This window comes from Leucopleurus acutus, assembly GCF_964270905.1.
Source record: "Leucopleurus acutus genome assembly, chromosome: 3".
Lineage (NCBI taxonomy): Eukaryota > Metazoa > Chordata > Mammalia > Artiodactyla > Delphinidae > Leucopleurus > Leucopleurus acutus.
Genome location: NC_139145.1, coordinates 17,584,589 through 17,602,716, shown reverse-complemented (window position 1 = coordinate 17,602,716; position 18,128 = coordinate 17,584,589). Strand labels below are relative to the sequence as shown.

Sequence of the window (18,128 nt, the reverse complement as noted above, 5' to 3'; positions counted from 1 at the left end):
CTCAAACGTTAACTAACCACCTCTGACCAGAGGTCCTGAAAGTGCCTACCGTGGGCCCCAGGGAGTGGGCCCGAGCAGGGAGGCGCCCTCCGGCTCCCTCTCCCCGACTTGAAGAAGCAGAAGAAACTGTGCCAGCAAAGGCCGGACCCCCAGCGGCGGCTGGAGACCCAGCCCTTGCAACTTCAATCGTCCCAGGGAGCCCAGGCAGAAACGCTGGTTTAGAGGCGGGAACTGCTTCGGGCTGAGACAGACAACCAGTGACCTGACTGACGCAAAGCCCAAACAACGCCCGACTCGGCAGCACTGATACGGCCCGAGTCCTGAGGTCGCCCGGGGTCCCAGCTGACAGCCGACTAACGCTGAGCTTTCCGGTGGCCCAAGTGCGCATTAGGGGCGAAGCTCGAGTGGGCGGGAGTGCAGGGCGCATGCTCTCCAGGGGCGGTGCCTGAGGCCAGAGGGTCCCGAGCGCCTGAAGTGGGCGGAGCCAGGGCGGACAGGGTAACGCGGCGCACGCGCGGGGGCGACAGCCGTCGCAATGGCGCCTCCACAGCGGGTTCGGGTGTTGCGGTGCTCCTGCTGCCGCCTCTTCCAGGCGCACCAGGTGGGGCCTCCTCCTCCTCAGAGCACGGGGATGGCGGGCAGGACGAGGTGGGGTCGCTGGGGGGCCAGACCTCCTCCCCCAGGCTGGGCGCCGTCTCGTGCGGTTGCGGGGTGTGTCTGGGTCCCGGACAAATGACGATGTCTGTCCTGAGAACTAGGTTTTATTGATGTCGCTTCTCGATAACGTTGTTCTGGGCTTTTTTCGGTTTTTGCTTGGTGGTTGTAAGATTCGCAGAAACCAGCCAATGGTTTCTGCCGAGGCGGCCTCGTGAATTCTATCTGGCCGGTGGTCGGGCACACCAGGTTGAGGGTAGAGGATAGCCTCCTTTATGCAGAGCCTAGCCCCCAAAATGGCTCCTTCTTCATTTAAATGCAAGGGAAATGATAGTTTTAAAAACTGAGGCACGACTGGGCACCCCTGCTGGCACTCTTTGGCTCTGCCCGTAGTGAGGGCCTTGACGCCTATTCAGAGTGTAAATAATCTCGCGCCTTTAAACAGGATAATCGAAGTTTCTAAAACGTAATGCTTCCCTGACTCAAAACGTAAAATAGGGTATGTCACTTAACCTGTTTTTTCCTGAATCACGTTCTGTCTCCCTGCTTGATGCCGTCAAGGTTGTCATTGTATCCGCTTCTCGTAGTCCCCTGCTAATCTGCTGTGCCCTGAAGAAGGGTAGCATCAAATGCATACAAAATGTATGTACAAACATACAAAATGTATGTTTAAAAGCCAGTAAGAGGCTGGGTATGCACCTGTAAGTTCGCTGTGACTTTGTAAGGGTCCTTTTAGGGGCTTAGAAACTTTTTACTTACTTCATTTTTTTGGTTCTAGGAGTTGAGAATAAATGGGAATCATTTCCACTTTTAAATTATTATATATATAATGTAGTTCGTGTTCTCATGGTCACTTTCAACTCTGAAAAGTGATTTGAAGCCAAGTGGGAAAAGAGGGTTAACAGTTTAATTCCAAGTCGGCTGTGTATCAGGCAGTTTCACACATCTCATTTAATTTCAACAGCTTCTGAATTCTGTATCTTCATTCCCCAGAGCTAGCCAGTTACTGTGTGTCCTTCCAGAGCTTTTATTATTTTTTTAATGCATTTCTTACTTGCATATGTACCTGTAGAAGAGACACAGTATTTTTATGGTGTTTGAAGGTAGATGCTGAGAAGTAGAATCTTAGGATATACCCACTTAAATTTGTAGTAGATGCTGCTTGTCCTCCTTAGAATCCTTTTAGGTACTTCCCCAAAAGCCCTGACGGTTTTTGTATTAGGATCATATTAATCATGTTAATTTTTATGAATCAACCGAGACATCTTTGTGATGTTAAGCATGGCATTTCATTCCATCTCTTAAAACAGTTTTGGTGCCCCTTGATAACATTTTCTTTGTTGCCTTTACAAATGGATTTATTTCTTTAATTATCTCTTCTAAGTAGATGTTTGCTTATAAGTTATATTAATTTTTGAAGATATATTAATTTTCTACCTAGCCCCTATATTAGATTATCTTACTGGTTTTAGTAGTTTTTCATTTAGTTATCTTGAGTTTTAAAGAAATAAATCATATCATCCATAAATAAGGATAGTTTTTTTTTCCTTTCCATTTTCATACCTCTTGCTATGTTCTCTTTTCCAATTCCATCAGTTAGTACATCCAGAAAAAAATGGTAAATAATAGTGCAGATCCTTGACTTGTTCTTGACTTTCATGGGAATGCTGGTGGTGATTCTGCAGCTTTAGAGCTAGATGTAAGGCATTTTATTATGTTAAGAGAGAATCCATCTAGTTAGATTTATCAAGAATTGAAATGTCATGGAATTTTTTTTGAGAATCACATATAGTAGAGATCTAATTTGATTTCGTTTCATATGGATAGCCAGTTTTCCAGAAGCACTTATTAAATAGTCTCTTCTTTTTTCACCTTTATAATATACTAAATTTTCATACATGTGTTGGTTTGTTTCTGGACTCTTTATTCTTTTCCACTGATCTCTTTATTATTTCTGATCTAGTTCCACCTGTTTCAAATAATTACTTTAGCTATAATTCTGAAATTTCATTGTAGGTGAAAAAGAGTCTCAAATGGACATGCAAAGCTTGTGGAGAGAAGCAGTCATTTTTGCGGGTGAGTCCCAAGCAGCAAAGTGTCTAATACCCATACCAGGAAGCAGGTGGGACCCAGCCCTGCAGAAACATATTTCTCATGGAACCCAGTGTTCCATTATTGGCTCAAGTTCATTAGATATAGCGCTCCTGCTTCCTAAGATCATCTTCCTTCAAGAAGCGAAATGAATGGAGCAGTGCCTGGAAAGTTACCTTCCTTTTTTTATTCAGTCAGTAAGTATTTACTGAGTAACTTCTGTATGCAGGCATGGGACACAATGGAAGGTAAGACCATGTTGTTAATTGCCTTCACCGATCTGCTGTTGTGGAACAGGATGAGAAACTAAAACACACACATGTAATTTAAAACTAGACTGAGCAAAATGAGAGGAAAGTACAGGGGTCTGTAAGAAGATAACTGAGTAATCAGACCTAACTGGGGATAGGCAGACAGCTGTTGGTAGATGCAAGGGTGTGAGAGGGGGCAGGCAGGTTGTGAAGGTAGTCAGGAGATGAAAGAGCATGTGGACTGAGGGGAGCATGTTGTAAATGCTCTTATTAGCCCAGTTTTTTCACCCAGCATCACAGTTCTTTTCAAGTCCATACTTACCGACCCACTTGATCTCTAATATCACAGGGTCCTCATTGAGCCCCTTGTTCACCTGCTCCAGCCCTTGATGCCACCTCTCCAGCCTCATCTCATCATTCTCCTCCTTCAGCCATAAGGGCTTTTCCTTCTGACCTTGAAACAATCCAAATCTGCTTCCCTCTTAGGGCCTTTGTGCTCATTGTTGGGGCTTCCCTAGTTAATCTCATTACCCTGATCAGAAATATAGGCAAGCATGTTTATGTGAGTATTGTCCATCTGAGACTGTAAATTCCATGGGAAGAGAGGGTTTGCCTATTTTACTTATATACCCTTTTTAAAAAAATTGAAGTATAGTTGATTTACAATATTATGTTAGTATCAGGTGTATAGCAAAGTGATTCAGTTATACATATTTTTTTCTTATTTTCCATTATAGTTTATTATAAGAAATTGAATGTAGTTCCCTGTGCTATACAGTAAATCCTTGTTGTTAATCTATTTTATATAGTGTGTATCTGTTAATCCCATACTCCTAATTTATTCCTCTCTTCGTCTTCCCCTTTTGGTAACCATAAGTTTATTTTCTATGTCTGTGTGTTTCTTTCTGTTTTGTAAATAAATTCACTTGTATTATTTTTTTAGATTCCACATATAAGTGATATCATATAATATTTGTCTTTGTCTGACTTGCTTCACTTAATACGATACACTCTGGGTCCATCCTTGTTGTTGCAAATGGCAATTATTTCATTCTTTTTTATGACTAATATTCCATTATATATATGTGTGTGTGTGTGTGTCTATATACACACACACACATACATACACCCCATATCTTCTTTATCCACTCATCTGTTGATGGACACTTATATAGCCTTTTTTGTATGTTTTGCTGATGTACTCTTGGCACCTAGCACAGTGCTTGCTCAAGTAATGTTTGTTGAATGAGTTAAGTGACAAACCCCACACTGATGGGCATTTAGGTTGATTTTAGTTTTCATTGTTATGAACAACTCTGCAATGAAGCTTCTTACAAATACCTCTTTCTTCACTTGACCAATTATTTCCTTAGGACGAATTCCTAGAAGTTAAATCAGAGGAATTCTTTTGACCAAGGTTCTTTTAGTTGCAAATAATAGGAAAAAAACACTTCAGCAAAATTTAAAATGTACTGGCAAGGTAATGGGGTATCTTGGGGGGATCCAAGGAAGAAGCTTCATTCTTGACCCCTTGAAGAACCAACCCCAAGAACTGAAAAGCTGCCAACAACACAAGCATCATCTTTTCCCTCCCTTCTCCTCCCTTCACCCAGTTTCTCCCTATACCTTCCTCCCTCTCTCCCTATCTCCTCTCCTTCCCTTCCTCTCTGTTCCCAGTTCAAAGTAACATACTCCACTCACAGACAACAGAATCTCATTTCAAACCAACTGGAATAGCTGAGTCCCAATTATAAACTCCTGGGAGAAACAATCTGGTTGACCTGTTGATTCAGATGTCCATCACTGGTCCAGTCAGTTGGGATGGGTGGGAGTGGGGACAGTTTGGTCATCTGTCAGTAAGTGTAGCTGCTGAGGCCTACCTTGAGATTGGGTCTCAGAAGGCAGGGGCTGGCTCATAGCTAGTGACTTCTGCTTGTTTTAGATGTCAGCATGTATTTCTGAATTCCTGAGGAAGCTTTGCCTTCCTCTCAGCACCCCCATGCTTGTGCAGTGGTATATGGCTTATGACTGACTAGGCCACAGTAATGAACAGACACCAAAATTGTGGTGGCTTAACGCAATAGAAGTTGTTTCTCTTGCTCTTGTAACACTCCTGGGGGAGATTGAGATCAGCAGGAGAGCTGTCCTTGGTATGGTCATCTGGGGACCGAGGCACCTGTAATCTTGAGGTTCTGTTATTCCCTGAGGCTTGTCTCCCACTGCCTCTTGCCCCGCAAAGGAGCAAGATCAGGGAGGAGCTACCCAGGAAGGATCTGGAAGTGGCTTACATTCCACTGGGAAGAACCTAGTCTCATGGCCACACCTGACTGCAAGGAAGACTGGAAAATGTAGTCTAGTCTGCTCCCAGATGAGGGGAGAATGCATTTCAGTATTCAGGCAGCAGTCTCTGCTATGCAGGAGAGCATGCACCCTACCAGTTATGCCAGACATAAGTTGTCAGTCATTTTAGAATTTTGTTTTTCAATTTATTGTGTGGACGTATAGTTGAGTTACAATGTTGTGCTAATTTCTGTTGCACAGCAAAGTGATTCAGTTTTTTATTTACATATATGTGTGTGTGTGTGTGTGTGTGTATACACACACACACACACACACACATCCTTTTTCATATTTTTTTCCATTATGGTTTATCACAGAATATTGAATGTAGTTCCCTATGCTATACAGTAGGGCCTTGTTGTTTATCCATTCTATATATAATAGTTTGCATTGCTAATCCCAAACTCCCAATCCATCCCTCCCCCAGCCCACTCCCTCTTGGCAACCATAAGTCAGTTATCAGTCTTTTTAAACTTTGCCTTTCCCCTCTCCAGTTCCTTTCCTCCCATTCTCACTTGAACTTTCCCCAGACGGGATTTCACTCCCCACCAGTCCGATAAAATTGCTCATGTCAAAGTCAGCAGTGGTCTCTATGTTGCTAAAAATAATGGTTGGTTCTCAGTCCTCAAGTGACTTGACTCATTGGTGGCATTTGTCAGAGTTTGTCACTTCCTCCTCCTTGAAGCATTGTCTTCACTTGGACTTCTAGTCATCCTGCTCCTGGTTTTCCTCCTGTCTTCCTGGCTGGTTTCAATCCTCTTTGCTAGTTTTTTCCCATCTCCTCATCTTCTAAACCTTAGAGTGCTCTGGCACTCAGTTTTTGGACCTCTTGTCTAGCTACGCTCATTCCCTTGGTCGTCTGAGATGAGACAATCTGACAATTCTCAAATGTCCATCTCAGACCCCAGACCTGCCCCTGAACTTGTGTATGCTTCCAACCACTTACCGCTCTCCTGCATATCTAAGAGGCATCCCAAACCTGTATCCCAAAACGAAGCCCTCACCTTACCCTCACCAACCTGCTCTTCCCACAGTCATCCCCAACTCTTAAGTGCCAAGTCCCTCTTTTTAGTTGTTTGGGCTAAAAACCTTGAACTCATCCCTGACTTCTCTTTTTCTTTTACACTCTTCATCTGATCCATCAGCAAATTTTGTCAGCCCTACCTTCAGGATATACCCAGACTGTGCCCACTTGCTACCACAGTGGTCTGAGTTGCCTCAGTATTTGCTGCAACCTCCTGACTGGTCACCTGCTTCTGCCATACAGTCTTAGCACCACAGCTGCAGGGTCCTACTGAAACATATGCAAGATCATGTCAGACCTTCCAGGTTAGAGCAACATTCATGCTCATGCAGACAGGGCCAGGTTGGGGCAGGGGGCCCCTTTTCAAAAGCAGAAAAAAAAATGCTATTAAAGGTACTAGAATATTAAGCTTTTCCTTTCTTTCCTGGTCTCCTGACTTTTCCTGATGTCTTTTATTTACTGGTTTTAAAATTTACTATTTAATATCTTCCTGTGTCAAGAAAAACTAACATTTAAAATTGTGCAACACCATTTATATTGTGCAACACCAGTTATAAATGCAAAGAGCATTTAGTACATACATGGAACATATGCAGAATAATATAAGAGCATTTGGTGTATACGTAGAATCATCAAAATTGCACAATTTATATTTTGTAGCTCATACATGCCTACATATTTCATTCCTACCAGAACAGTGGAGATGTTGCACAAAATTAACTATTTTTACTTCACTGCTTGATACACGCACATTCTACCCATACGCTCAACCTTTAGCTCACTGATGAGTAAGGAAGTACTGAGAGGAAAAGGAACTGGGAAAGATTGCCCTATCTTTCACTTTTTTTTCTGTGTTATTATTTTCAGCATAGGCTATTCCAGGGAGGTAACAGGAGTAAGAAAAGATATGACACGTTTCCTTGGTTGTTCATGTTTTTTAGAATACCCTTGCCTCCTTTCTGCAACTGAAGCAAGTTCTGATTCCAGTGGAAAGCCTGGCCTCTCAGGCTGAGGTTGCCCCCCACGTACTTTTGTTGTACTTTACTTTGTGTTGCTGTAAAGAAAGTTCTAATGAGGAAAAAATAAGTAATAAATGTTCTCTTTTTGGGAAAAAAAAAAAAGACTTGTACACACCGTCTGAACTTGGAGTCTCACTGAACTCCCACACCTTGTGAGTTCACTGCAATTCTGTGCTCCTCAGTCATCAGGCATGCTGTATGTAAAAGCAGTGACGAGAAACAGTGAACACATTTGGTGTCCACGACTCACAAACATGCTTCATTATCTCATCAGACTTTACTTACACAATGATTCAATGATTCAATGATTATTAAGAATTTCAAGATGGAGACAGCAGAGCAGATCTCATGCCTATAAGGCTGACTCTGCCTGTAACGGGGCCTACACTCTCAAACCTCATCTCCTACCATCTTCCCCCTAGACCATTCAGCTCCAGCCACTTGGCCTCCTCACCGTTCCTCCAAAATGCCAGGCTCAGGGTCTTTGCACTCCTTTCCGTTTCGTTGCTTCTGCTGAATGTTCTTCCCCTATATATCTACATGGCTTGTTTCTGCCTATCTTCCTATTTTGTGCTCAGATGTCACCCTCTCAGTGATCCACTCCTTGACTTCTTGAACACACATATAAAATTGTCTACTGTGTCCACACTCTGCCCCACCCCGCTTCATTGCCTTACTTTCCTCAGAAGCACTTCTCACCGTCTGATGGCCATATAGGTGACTTATGTGCTTATTATCTGTCTATTCTCACTACAGTGTGAGCTCCATAATGACAGTAGTGTTTGTCCATTCCTGTATTGTGTTGTCCTTACCTAGTTCAGGGCCTGGCACATAATAGGTGCTTAATAAATATTTATTGAACAAATGAGTGACTGCTAAGTGAAAAAATGTATCTCATCTATTTTATATTCTTTTGATTATGAGTGAGTGAGGTGTATCATTTCATATGTTTATTGGCAATTTGTGTTACTTCTCTTCTGAATTTCTTATGTTCATTAACCAATTTGTGTGGGATTTTGGGTTGAGTTTAGCTTTGATATATAAAGTTCAGGGTGATGGTGGGCAGCCAGATAGACTGAAACTATTAGTCCCTGAGACTGTTAGTTTGTAAATCACTGCAGAAACAGCAATCATTGTTTGGGTTCCTGCATGGTGCTTTGGGCCTTGCAAAGTACAGTTTTATCCTCCCTGGGTTGCAGCTCTAATGGATCTATTTCTCAGCATTCTATCAACACTTTTTAAACTTGATATTTTTGTTTGTTTGTTTGTTTCTCAGGCTTACGGTGAGGGCTCTGGTGCTGACTGTAGACACCATGTCCAAAAATTAAATCTGCTGCAGGGACAGATTTCAGAGATGTCACTCAGGTATAGTAATTTGAGGGAGGCATGGTTATCTTGCCCTGTTTTTATCTTGAGTGGATGGTGGAAGTCTATGACGGAGAAATCCCTTAGAGTTCCATGTCTTACAATATGGCAATTAGATATTGAACAATCTTCCCACTGAAATTAATTTAAAATGCCAGCCACAGTTTTTTTTTGTTTGTTTTTTTTTTGCGGTACGCAGGCCTCTCACTCTTGTGGCCTCTCCCGTTGCGGAGCACAGGCTCCGGACACGCAGGCTCAGCGGCCATGGCTCACGGGCCCAGCCGCTCCGCGGCATGTGGGATCCTCCTGGACCGGGGCACAAACCTGTGTCCCCTGCATCGGCAGGTGGACTCTCAGCCACTGCGCCAACAGGGAAGCCCCCAGCCACAATATTTTAAGTGCACTGAAGAGATGACAAGAAGGTAAGTAACCATCAGAGGCCAAAAATGAAGCAAAAGCCAAAATCCAGAGAATAAGCAGCTGGGCTGCTGAGGCGATTGAAACCTGTTGCCCTTCAGCTTCCATGCATCTGGGAGGGAAGCAGGAGACAAAGACAAAGCCGAGGGTTTGTTTACTGTGGGAAGGTCCATAGGAGACCACCACATAAAGCTGAGTCCCCAAAGGACTACACCCTCAGCATTCAAATGAACTAGAAATGCACCCCCTCCATAGCAGGGACCCAGCCTGTGTTGACCTTGGCACTGACTGAAGAAGGGAAATACTGCTCCAGGATTTTATAAGCACAAGGAATCTGTCACACGGCCTTTAAGCCTTTTACACATGCTGTGTGAAAAGTCTCAAGCTGAGAACTTATTTTTAAATTGTCCCAGGAACAGAGGTAAATGCAGCTCCTTTTTGGAGCAATACATCTTCAACCCAGGTATCAAAGAATTCCCACATATAAAGTTCCAAGGAGCATATACCCAAAGGTAAAAATCATTTAACTTAAGGAAGTATGTCACCATGAGCAAAAGACAGCAGAAATGACAGAAAAGTCAGACCCAAAAAGAGTTCAGAATACATAATATTTCATGTTTAATATATTTAATGAAATTAGAAGAGGGGGGTTGCTAATATGAGGAGCAAGAGACTTTAAAAAATAACCAGTTTTTTAAAAAAACCAAAAAGTTTGTAGAAATGAAAAGTATAGTCATTGAAATTAAAAGTTTAGTGGACCATTAAACAGATCAAGTGCAACTGAAGAGAGAATTAGTGAAATGGAAGACCAATCTGAAGAAATTAATCACAGTGCAGCAGAGAAAGACAAAAAGGTGGAAAATATAAGTTCAGAGACATGAAGGATACAGAGAAGAGTTCCAGCAGGAGATAATAAAGAGAAGGGGACAAAGGCAATATTTGCAGGGAAATGAACAGAACATTTCCAGAATCAAAGGGCTTACATTCTTAGATTAAGGAAACACAGTAAATCCCAAACTAGATGAAAACATTGTGTATGTAGGAAATCCTAATGAGCCTATCTATACAAAAGCTACTAGAACTAATAAGTTAATTTAGTAAGATCACAAGGATACATGGTCAACATACAAAACTAAATTTTATTTTTATATAAATGCAGTGAACAGTTGGAAAATAATTTTAAAAATCAAATACCATTTATAATACCATCAAAAAATAAAGGGCTTCCTTGGTGGCACAGTGGTTGAGAGTCCACCTGCCAATGCAGGGGACACAGGTTCGTGCCCCGGTCTGGGAAGATCCCACATGCCGCGGAGCGGCTGGGCCTGTGAGCCATGGCCGCTGAGCCTGCATGTCCGGAGCCTGTGCTCTGCAATGGGAGAGGCCACAACAGTGAGAGGCCCGCATACCGCAAAAGAAATAAAAAATAAAAAAATAATAAAATGAAATAAAATACATAGGGATAAACATAACCCAAAAATGTGCAAGAAATTTTCAGTAAAAACGATAAAACATTGCTGAGAGAAATTAAAGAAGATCTAAATGAAAAAATATGACACGTTCATGGATTGGAAAACTCAATATTGTTAAGATGTCAGTTCATCCTAAATTGATCTGTAGAGTCTGCCATTAGGTTCCAATCAAAATTCCAGCAGTTTTGTTTTTTTTTTAAGAAATTGACAAACTGATCCTAAGATTTATATAGAAATGCAATTGCCAGAACAATGCTGATAAAGAACAAAACTGGAGGACTTCTACAGCCTGATTTCAAGATTCACTATAACAATCAAGATGATAGTGTGATTTTGGTGAAAGACTAGATATATAGATAACATCAGAAGGCAAATGAAGGGACTTCCCTGGTGGTCCAGTGGTAAAGAATCCGCCTTATGCAGGGGACATGGGTTCGATCCCTGGTCAGGGAACTAAGATCCCACATGCCGTGGGACAGCTGAGCCTGTGCACCACAACTACTGAGCTCACACGCCTCAACTAGAGAGCCTGTGTGCTGCAAACTACAGAGCCCACATGCCCTTGAACCTGCACGCCACAGCTAGAGAAGAGAAAACACGCACACCACAACTAGAGAGAAGCCCATGTGCCACAACTGAGACCCGACACAGCCAAAAATAAATAAATAGATTCAATGAAGGATGAAAAAAAAGGCAAGTGAATAAACAAATAGTGGTATTTCCATACAATAGAATACTACTCAGCAACAAAAACAACATGGGCAAACCTCAAAAACATTGCTAAGTGAAAGAAATCAGACACAAAAGACCACATACTATAGGGATGAGTGGTATTCTGGGGAGGGGGAATCACCTACAAAGGCATATAAGGGAACCTTGGGGTGATGACAGTTTTCTATATCTTGCTAATTATATCTCAATAAATTATTTTTCTATATCTTGATGGGAGTAATAGATTCAAAGATAAAATTTACCAAACTCATCTAATTGTACACTTAAATTGTTACATTTTAGTGTATATTAATTATAAATTATACCTCAATAAGTTAATTTTAAAAGACAAAAAAAATCTGCCCTTAGACACAACAACATAATGAAATTGCAGAACATGGAAGATAAAGGGAAGAGTTGAAAAGTAGCTGGAGAGAAGAGAGATCACCTACACAAGAACAGTAGACACCCAGCTTCTCAGGGGTAACATAGAAGTGAGAAGACAGACCATTAACCTTCATATTGCTGAGAGATGTTCTGGAGTTGAGTTCCTGAATCATAGTATGGTGAGCAGAGTTCTGGCTAGTAGCTGGTAGGACACTGCTCAACTGGACATTGGAGTATCGACCATGTGGCACGGTAGGCAGTTCATATGCGTGGTCTTATTTTATCTTCCTCATCACCCTGTGAGGATAATTGGCTTCTGTTTACAGAGGAAGAAACTGAAGTAGAGGTGCCCACATTTGGTAGAGTTGGGGTTCTCATTGTAGTTCTCTAGAGAGAGCTCCAATCTGATCGTGTGATGTAACAACCCTGTCTGACATGGGTGGATGTGGCTTTGGCGCTAACCTTCAGTCCTTGCACTATGAATGTTTTCACTGGCCATCCAGCCCTACTCGAGGCTGCAAAGGTTCCAGCTCCTCACTCTGCTTTATGTGGTAAAAGAGCCCTGCTGTCCCTGGGAGGCTGGATGAAGTCACTATGACACATCAAGCTCAGTAAAATGCCTTCTTTTGTAGTGGTTGAGATATAATACAACTGTAAAGACACTCATATGACCCTATGCAATGGGGACATCTCCATTGCTAATGGGAGGGACTCTGTGCTATCAGAGTTCAGCTGACATTAGTCTCTGTGTTCAGGCACTGAGCAGGGCACATGCACACGTATTGTCTTATTTATCTTCACAGTGACCCTTGCAATATTATCCCCATTTGTAAATAAGGAAACTGGGATACAGTGATATACCCAGAATCACAGTCAGTGACAGCCAGTCATTGGCAAAGCCATGATGCAAACTCTGGTCCTCTGGGTTAAGAGTGCCACTTCTGCCCTGTGACACTTTTCCTCTTGCTCCAAGTAACAGATGGTCCCTCTGCCTTCTGAACTGCTGGAAGATTACCAAATCACATCAAAACAACAGAGATAAGTTCTAAGTTCCCCTAAACAGGCTTTGATATCAACATCAAGTTCGTGCATCTTGCCGTTCCCATCTTCACTGTCCTTCATCTTCCTGGTCATTTTACAAAAGACAACTGTACAATCTTTCCCTAAGGTCTCTGGAAGAATCCATAAATGCCGATGAGGAGGAAAATGCACGTCCTCGGCAGGCTGTGCCTGCAAGCCTGCAGGTAAGCCAGCAGCACCATCTCGGCCCAGATGCCTGAGCCGGCTCTGTCACAGAGGGGGGTTCCATTTATTCATTCATTCCTCATTTCTTCAGCAGACGCTTGTTGAGGTTACCGAATGATGAGCACTTGGCTTAAAGCTACAGGGAACTCAAAAATGAATAAACCTGTCCCTTTCATATGTGTGGAGGCAGCAGTGTAAAATAATTACAATACTGTGAAAAGAGCTTTTTCTTCTGGCTGCTTGGTGAATTCTTCTGAACTTAGATTGAACTTCACCTCCTTGTGCTTCTCCCCTTGTCCCACAGCACTCTCAGCACACTTGTGGTAGGGAAGGCATGCTGTTGTAAAGTGCCTGGGTTTCCATGTTCCCTTTCTCCAGACTGAGCCCCACAGCAGGGCTCACATCCAGTTGTTCATTCCCAGGGCCTGGTTAAAGTAGGTACTCAAACAGTGTTTGGATGGGCAGTGCATGTAAGAGCTTGAGTGACTGAGTAGGTGACGCCATTGGTACATCCAAGATGCCATGGGTACGTGGAACACTGTGTCCTGCCAGGGACGGGGGGAGTGGGAACAACTGACAGGCTCCCTGGCAGAGCCCCACCTCTGCTCACAGAATCACACTGGCAATGCCCGCTTTCCAGGTGCTCTTCATATTTTTATTATATCAATAAATAGGGGAGATGCTCGTAAGCACACTAACACATCAGGTCTTGCATATTTGGGTCTATACTTCCAGTTTCTTTACTTACAGACTTAATCTTTCATCATTCCTTCTGTAAGAAACACTTGTTTGCATCCTGGAATTTTCACTTACATCATATCTTCTGTGTTGCTATATAGCTTTCAATTCTTTTCATTTCTAAAAAGTACCTACAGAATATAGTGGATATGGCAATACTTAATTCCCTTCTTATTGGGCATTTAGGATGTTCGCAAACTTTTGCTACTGTAAATATTTGCTATTATTTGTAACACTTTGAACATCTTTATGCCTTTGTCTTCATTTGTAACTACTGGGCCAGGGAGTGTGGACATTTGCAAAGTTCTTGGTAAAGTTCTTGTGACCTGCAGCTTTCCCAAAGTGTGTGCCAGTGTGCTCCAGTCAAGATATCTGTCTCCCATTACCTTCCAATCAAATTCCTTTGCTGGTGACAGTGTAGACATGGGTCCTGAGGCTCTTAGGCCTCAGAGCTGCACTGGAGATTTTCAGTAAAGGTGTCTGCTTTCCAACTCTGAGAATAAACTTCCCAATCCTGTAGGAAAAACTCCAGCCCTCAAAGAACCGCTGGCTGAAGTATCTGGAAAGGGACTCCAAAGAACTGCAGCTGGAAGAAGGAGGAGTGTGTTTCAACAGACAGCCCTCATCCAAGAGAGAGAAGCCAGACCCTCCCTTCAGTACAGGCCTGCCTAGAAAAAGGTGCCAAGCTAGTAGCTAATCCAGCCCTCACCCATGCCCACCTTGCTGACCTACGGTTGGGGGTACTGACGAGCAGCTTCCTGTGGTCAGCAGGAAGCCTGAGGGATGTGAGCCAGCAGGCGCCATCACCGCAGGCCCTCTGGCATGGCCAGGTACCAGGTGCAGCCCGTGCAGAGGTGAGGGCTAGGCAGGATTCTAGTGGGGGTGCCTTTTATGATGCTCACTTAATTCTGAACATCTAGACTGCACTGACCTCAGGGAAGAACTTAAGGGCAAGGTTGAGAAAGTGAAGTGGGGCCAGAGAAGCCGACAGGCCTGGGAACCTTTAGCTGAGAGCAGGAAAGACCTGACTTTCATGGGTCTCTTCTCCAGTCTTAATCTGCATTTCAGTGAGCTTTTTTTTTTTTTTTTAAAGATTTATTTATTTATTTTTGGCTGCATCGGGTCTTGGTTGCAGCACTCGGGATCTTCACTGAGGCATGCAGGATCTTTTATTGTGGCACCCGGGCCCTTCATTGTGGTGCACAGGCTTCTCTCTAGTTGTGGCATGTGGGTTTTCTCTTCTTTATTTGCAGCATGCAGGTTTTCTCTCTGTAGTTGTGGCGTGCAGGCTCCAGGGTGTGTGGTCTCTGTAGTTGTGGCGTGCGGGTTCCAGAGTGCCTGGGCTCTGTAGTTTGCGGCGTGTGAGCTCAGTACTTGTGGCGTGCGGGCCTACTTGCCCCATGGCACATGGGGTCCTAATTCCCGTGTCCCCTGCATTGGAAGGCGTATTCTTTACCACTGGACCACCAGGGAAGTCCCTCAGTGAGTTTTCTGAGAGACTGCCTCATCTAGATTAGGATGGCTCTTCTAGGGCGGGAGGTAGATTCCAGTTCAGAATAAGAACTTTCTAGCAACTACAAGCTATAGAGCAGAGAAATGGACTGCCTTAGATGTCATTAGGCAACCTGTTGTTGGCAGTGGGACAGAAGCTGAGCAGCCAGTTGGGAAGCTATAAGGGATGGCAAGGTCCCTACCTGTGCTAGGTGTCAGACCAGGTGACCACCAAGTCAGACTAAGGGTCACTGTTCAATGGTAGAACTGGGTTCTTTTTTTTTTTATTTTTATTGAAATATAGTTGATTTACAATGTTGTGTTAGTTTCATGTGTACAGCAAAGTGTTTCCGTTTATATATATATTTTTTTTTTTTTTTTTGAGATTCTTTTCCATTGTAATTACAAGAAAGACTGGATTCTTGACAGCACTTTTCCTCTGCCAGGAAATGGAGCCAGAGCACAGTCCAGCCTCCATGCAGCCCTAATATCCAGGACTCCAGAAACTGTGAGGTCACCTTGAAGTCCCTGAAGGTCAGTGATTGAGGACAGTGTCCCAGTGGCCATTGAGCAGACGCAGGATTTTTAAATTGTTTTGTGGACAATTAAAGTATCACACTTACATCCCGTAAAAGCCCAACTTCCCACATGGCTGTCTTGTTTTCTGTGTCTTAAGCCAACTCCTTTCTCTGGCCTGCACTGTTTCCCTGCCACGCTCCTCCTGTCACTGATGTTAACTCGGGGTCAAAAGGGCAGCTTGATGCCTTGGAGGCAATCAAGGTTGACCAGTAGGGCTTTTAGGACCGTTCCCTTCATTCTGCATGGAGTACCGGGTCTTTGTCAGACTGTTCAGCTTGGGACCTGCCCTGGGTTTCTGAGGAACTGTCACCTTCATTTATCCAGGTGGGTTCTTGTGCATTTGAGGCACTCTCTTCACCTAGGACCTGCTCTTTTTCTGATGCTTCAAACCTAGACCTTCCAGGCCGCAGAATGCAGGTTTTGCTTTATGCCACAGGCACCCAGGCAGAGGAACTCTGCCAGGCATTTGTCACTGCCATGCCCCAACATAGGCCAGGGTCGTCCTGGCCAGCTTCAGACAGTAGTGGAGAGTGCCCGTCCAAAGCCAAGAGGCAGTGATCAAACTCTGGTGTTGCTACTAACTAGCTATGTGACCCCCAGGTAAGGATGTGGCCCTGAATCTCTAAATTATAATGAGTGTGACAGTTACTGATGTACCAGTCCCAGGGCTAAACATTTTTTATGCACTAATTCTTACCACAAGCCTGTTTTGTTTTGAAGGTGAGGAACTAAGACTGGTGAAGGTTCAGTTGAGGTCACAGCAAATCAGTGGCAGAGCTGGCAGTCTCGAATCACTAACAACTGCCCACAGAGCCTCTTCCATACTGCCTGGGGGTGGTGATGCAGAGTCCCTCCTGTCATTGCTTGCAAATTCCTTTGTAGGCAGTGAAATCCAATTTTTTCTCTTTTTTTGAATTTTAGAATTTTTTTATACATCAGGTTCTTATTAGTCATCCATTTTATACACATCGTGTATAAATGTCAATCCCAATCACCCAATTCATCACACCACCACCCCACCCCCCGCCACTTTCCCCACTTGGTGTCTATACATTTGTTCTCTACATCTGTGTCTCTATTTCTGCCCTGCAAAGCGGTTCATCTGTACCATTTTTCTAGGAGTGAAACCCAATTTTCAATGCATCCTCGTTTTCTGAGGTAGAAGGGAGAAGCCAGGCCTCTGTCACTGTCATGTCCCCTGGGGTATTCTGTGCAGCCACTTGTACAGCTTCAAAACCCTGAACATGGTTCTAGAGAGACCTTCCCAGCTGCCTGGCCATAAGCACATGGTCTTTCCAGGTGGTCTCTAGGGCCCTTCCTGCTTGCACCCCTCAGGCACTCCCTCACCTGATGCTAAGGTCCCCATGACATACCCTGATTACAGGAGAACATCTTCCTTTTTTGGGAAGCCTGGTCAGGGAATTTGGCAGAGGATTTGGAGTGACGGAGAGGGCATTTATTTGCTGTGCTTTGCTAAACCTCAAAATCAAGGCATGTCCCTAGCCTGCCAGGCTACAGAATAGTAGACAGCACAGAGCAGAAAGTGTCAGCACCCAGAGGTACAGTCAAGGACTAGTACAGGCACAGGACCTCCTCTCCTTGTCCCTTGAGCCTGCTGGGCATTCTTCTGAATGGAGAACATGGCCATCATCTTGTGTTTCCACCTCAGGACCACACTGGCCTGACAGGGAAGGTCAAAGAAGGAAGCAGTCGTGAGGACTGGGACACCAGGGAGCTCGTCGTTCCTCGGGGGGAACCACCGTGTCCTGCCCAGCAGGTCAGGACCGTGTCTCCTAAGTGGGAACAATTTCTTCCGCCACTTGGAAACAGCTCACATTTGGACACGGAGCCCCTGACCCCCTTGCAAAGAGGCCCCTGGCCAGCTCGAGCAGCACGGACTGAGCAGGGGACCCCCAGGACCCAGACCCCAAGGGAAGGCCTCTGCAGGACCCTTGGTGCACTCCAGCTTCCTCAGGCTACACACACTCCCACGCCTGGGCCCAAGAGGCTCTGCGGAAAGACCCCCGAGCAGTCAGGGGGCACAGGCCCTTGGGCAGAGGGTGGGGCCTTGGTCAAAGGGATGCAGGAGCCTTCTTCACTCCTGCGACTGTATGACCTCTTTAAAACCGGAGAGGACTTTGATGACCATCTGTGAATTGAAACTAATGTGTTACTAATGTAGACATATTTGTTAAGTGAGCCCTTCTCCACTTGATCTCTGTGCCACTGGAAACAGGACTCCCCAAGTTGCTTTTAAATAGTAGGACTAAGGATGACTTATGGGAACTACCAAGAACCAACAATAAACATGACTATCAAACAGATCATCTCTCATCTCACCATC

At 44.1% G+C, this 18,128-nt stretch overlaps 1 protein-coding gene across 2 annotated transcripts; it reads left to right on the top strand.

Moving 5' to 3' along the window:
- The first annotated feature begins 527 nt into the window (after positions 1 to 527).
- Positions 528 to 18,081, top strand: MRNIP (MRN complex interacting protein). 2 transcript variants are annotated; one of them, XM_082836692.1, is made up of 8 exons: positions 528 to 601; positions 2,671 to 2,730; positions 8,656 to 8,744; positions 12,900 to 12,975; positions 14,235 to 14,392; positions 15,652 to 15,739; positions 16,007 to 16,108; positions 17,454 to 18,081. In XM_082836692.1, the coding sequence occupies exons 1-8, from the start codon at positions 536 to 538 to the stop codon at positions 17,937 to 17,939; spliced, it is 1,125 nt and encodes a 374-aa protein (XP_082692818.1). In that variant the 5' UTR covers positions 528 to 535; the 3' UTR covers positions 17,940 to 18,081. The 2 variants fall into 2 exon arrangements, with proteins under 2 accessions (XP_082692818.1, XP_082692819.1); XM_082836693.1 differs by lacking the exon at positions 16,007 to 16,108.
- The last annotated feature ends 47 nt before the right edge of the window (positions 18,082 to 18,128 follow it).

What these genes read in the sequence shown, in the direction of transcription:
- MRNIP (XM_082836692.1), top strand. Translation starts at nt 536, where the DNA reads ATGGCGCCTCCACAGCGGGTTCGGGTGTTGCGGTGCTCCTGCTGCCGC. An exon ending in GCCTCTTCCAGGCGCACCAG is followed by an intron (nt 602 to 2,670) that starts GTGGGGCCTCCT and finishes ATTTCATTGTAG; the next exon opens with GTGAAAAAGAGTCTCAAATG. An exon ending in CTGTGCCTGCAAGCCTGCAG is followed by an intron (nt 12,976 to 14,234) that starts GTAAGCCAGCAG and finishes CCAATCCTGTAG; the next exon opens with GAAAAACTCCAGCCCTCAAA.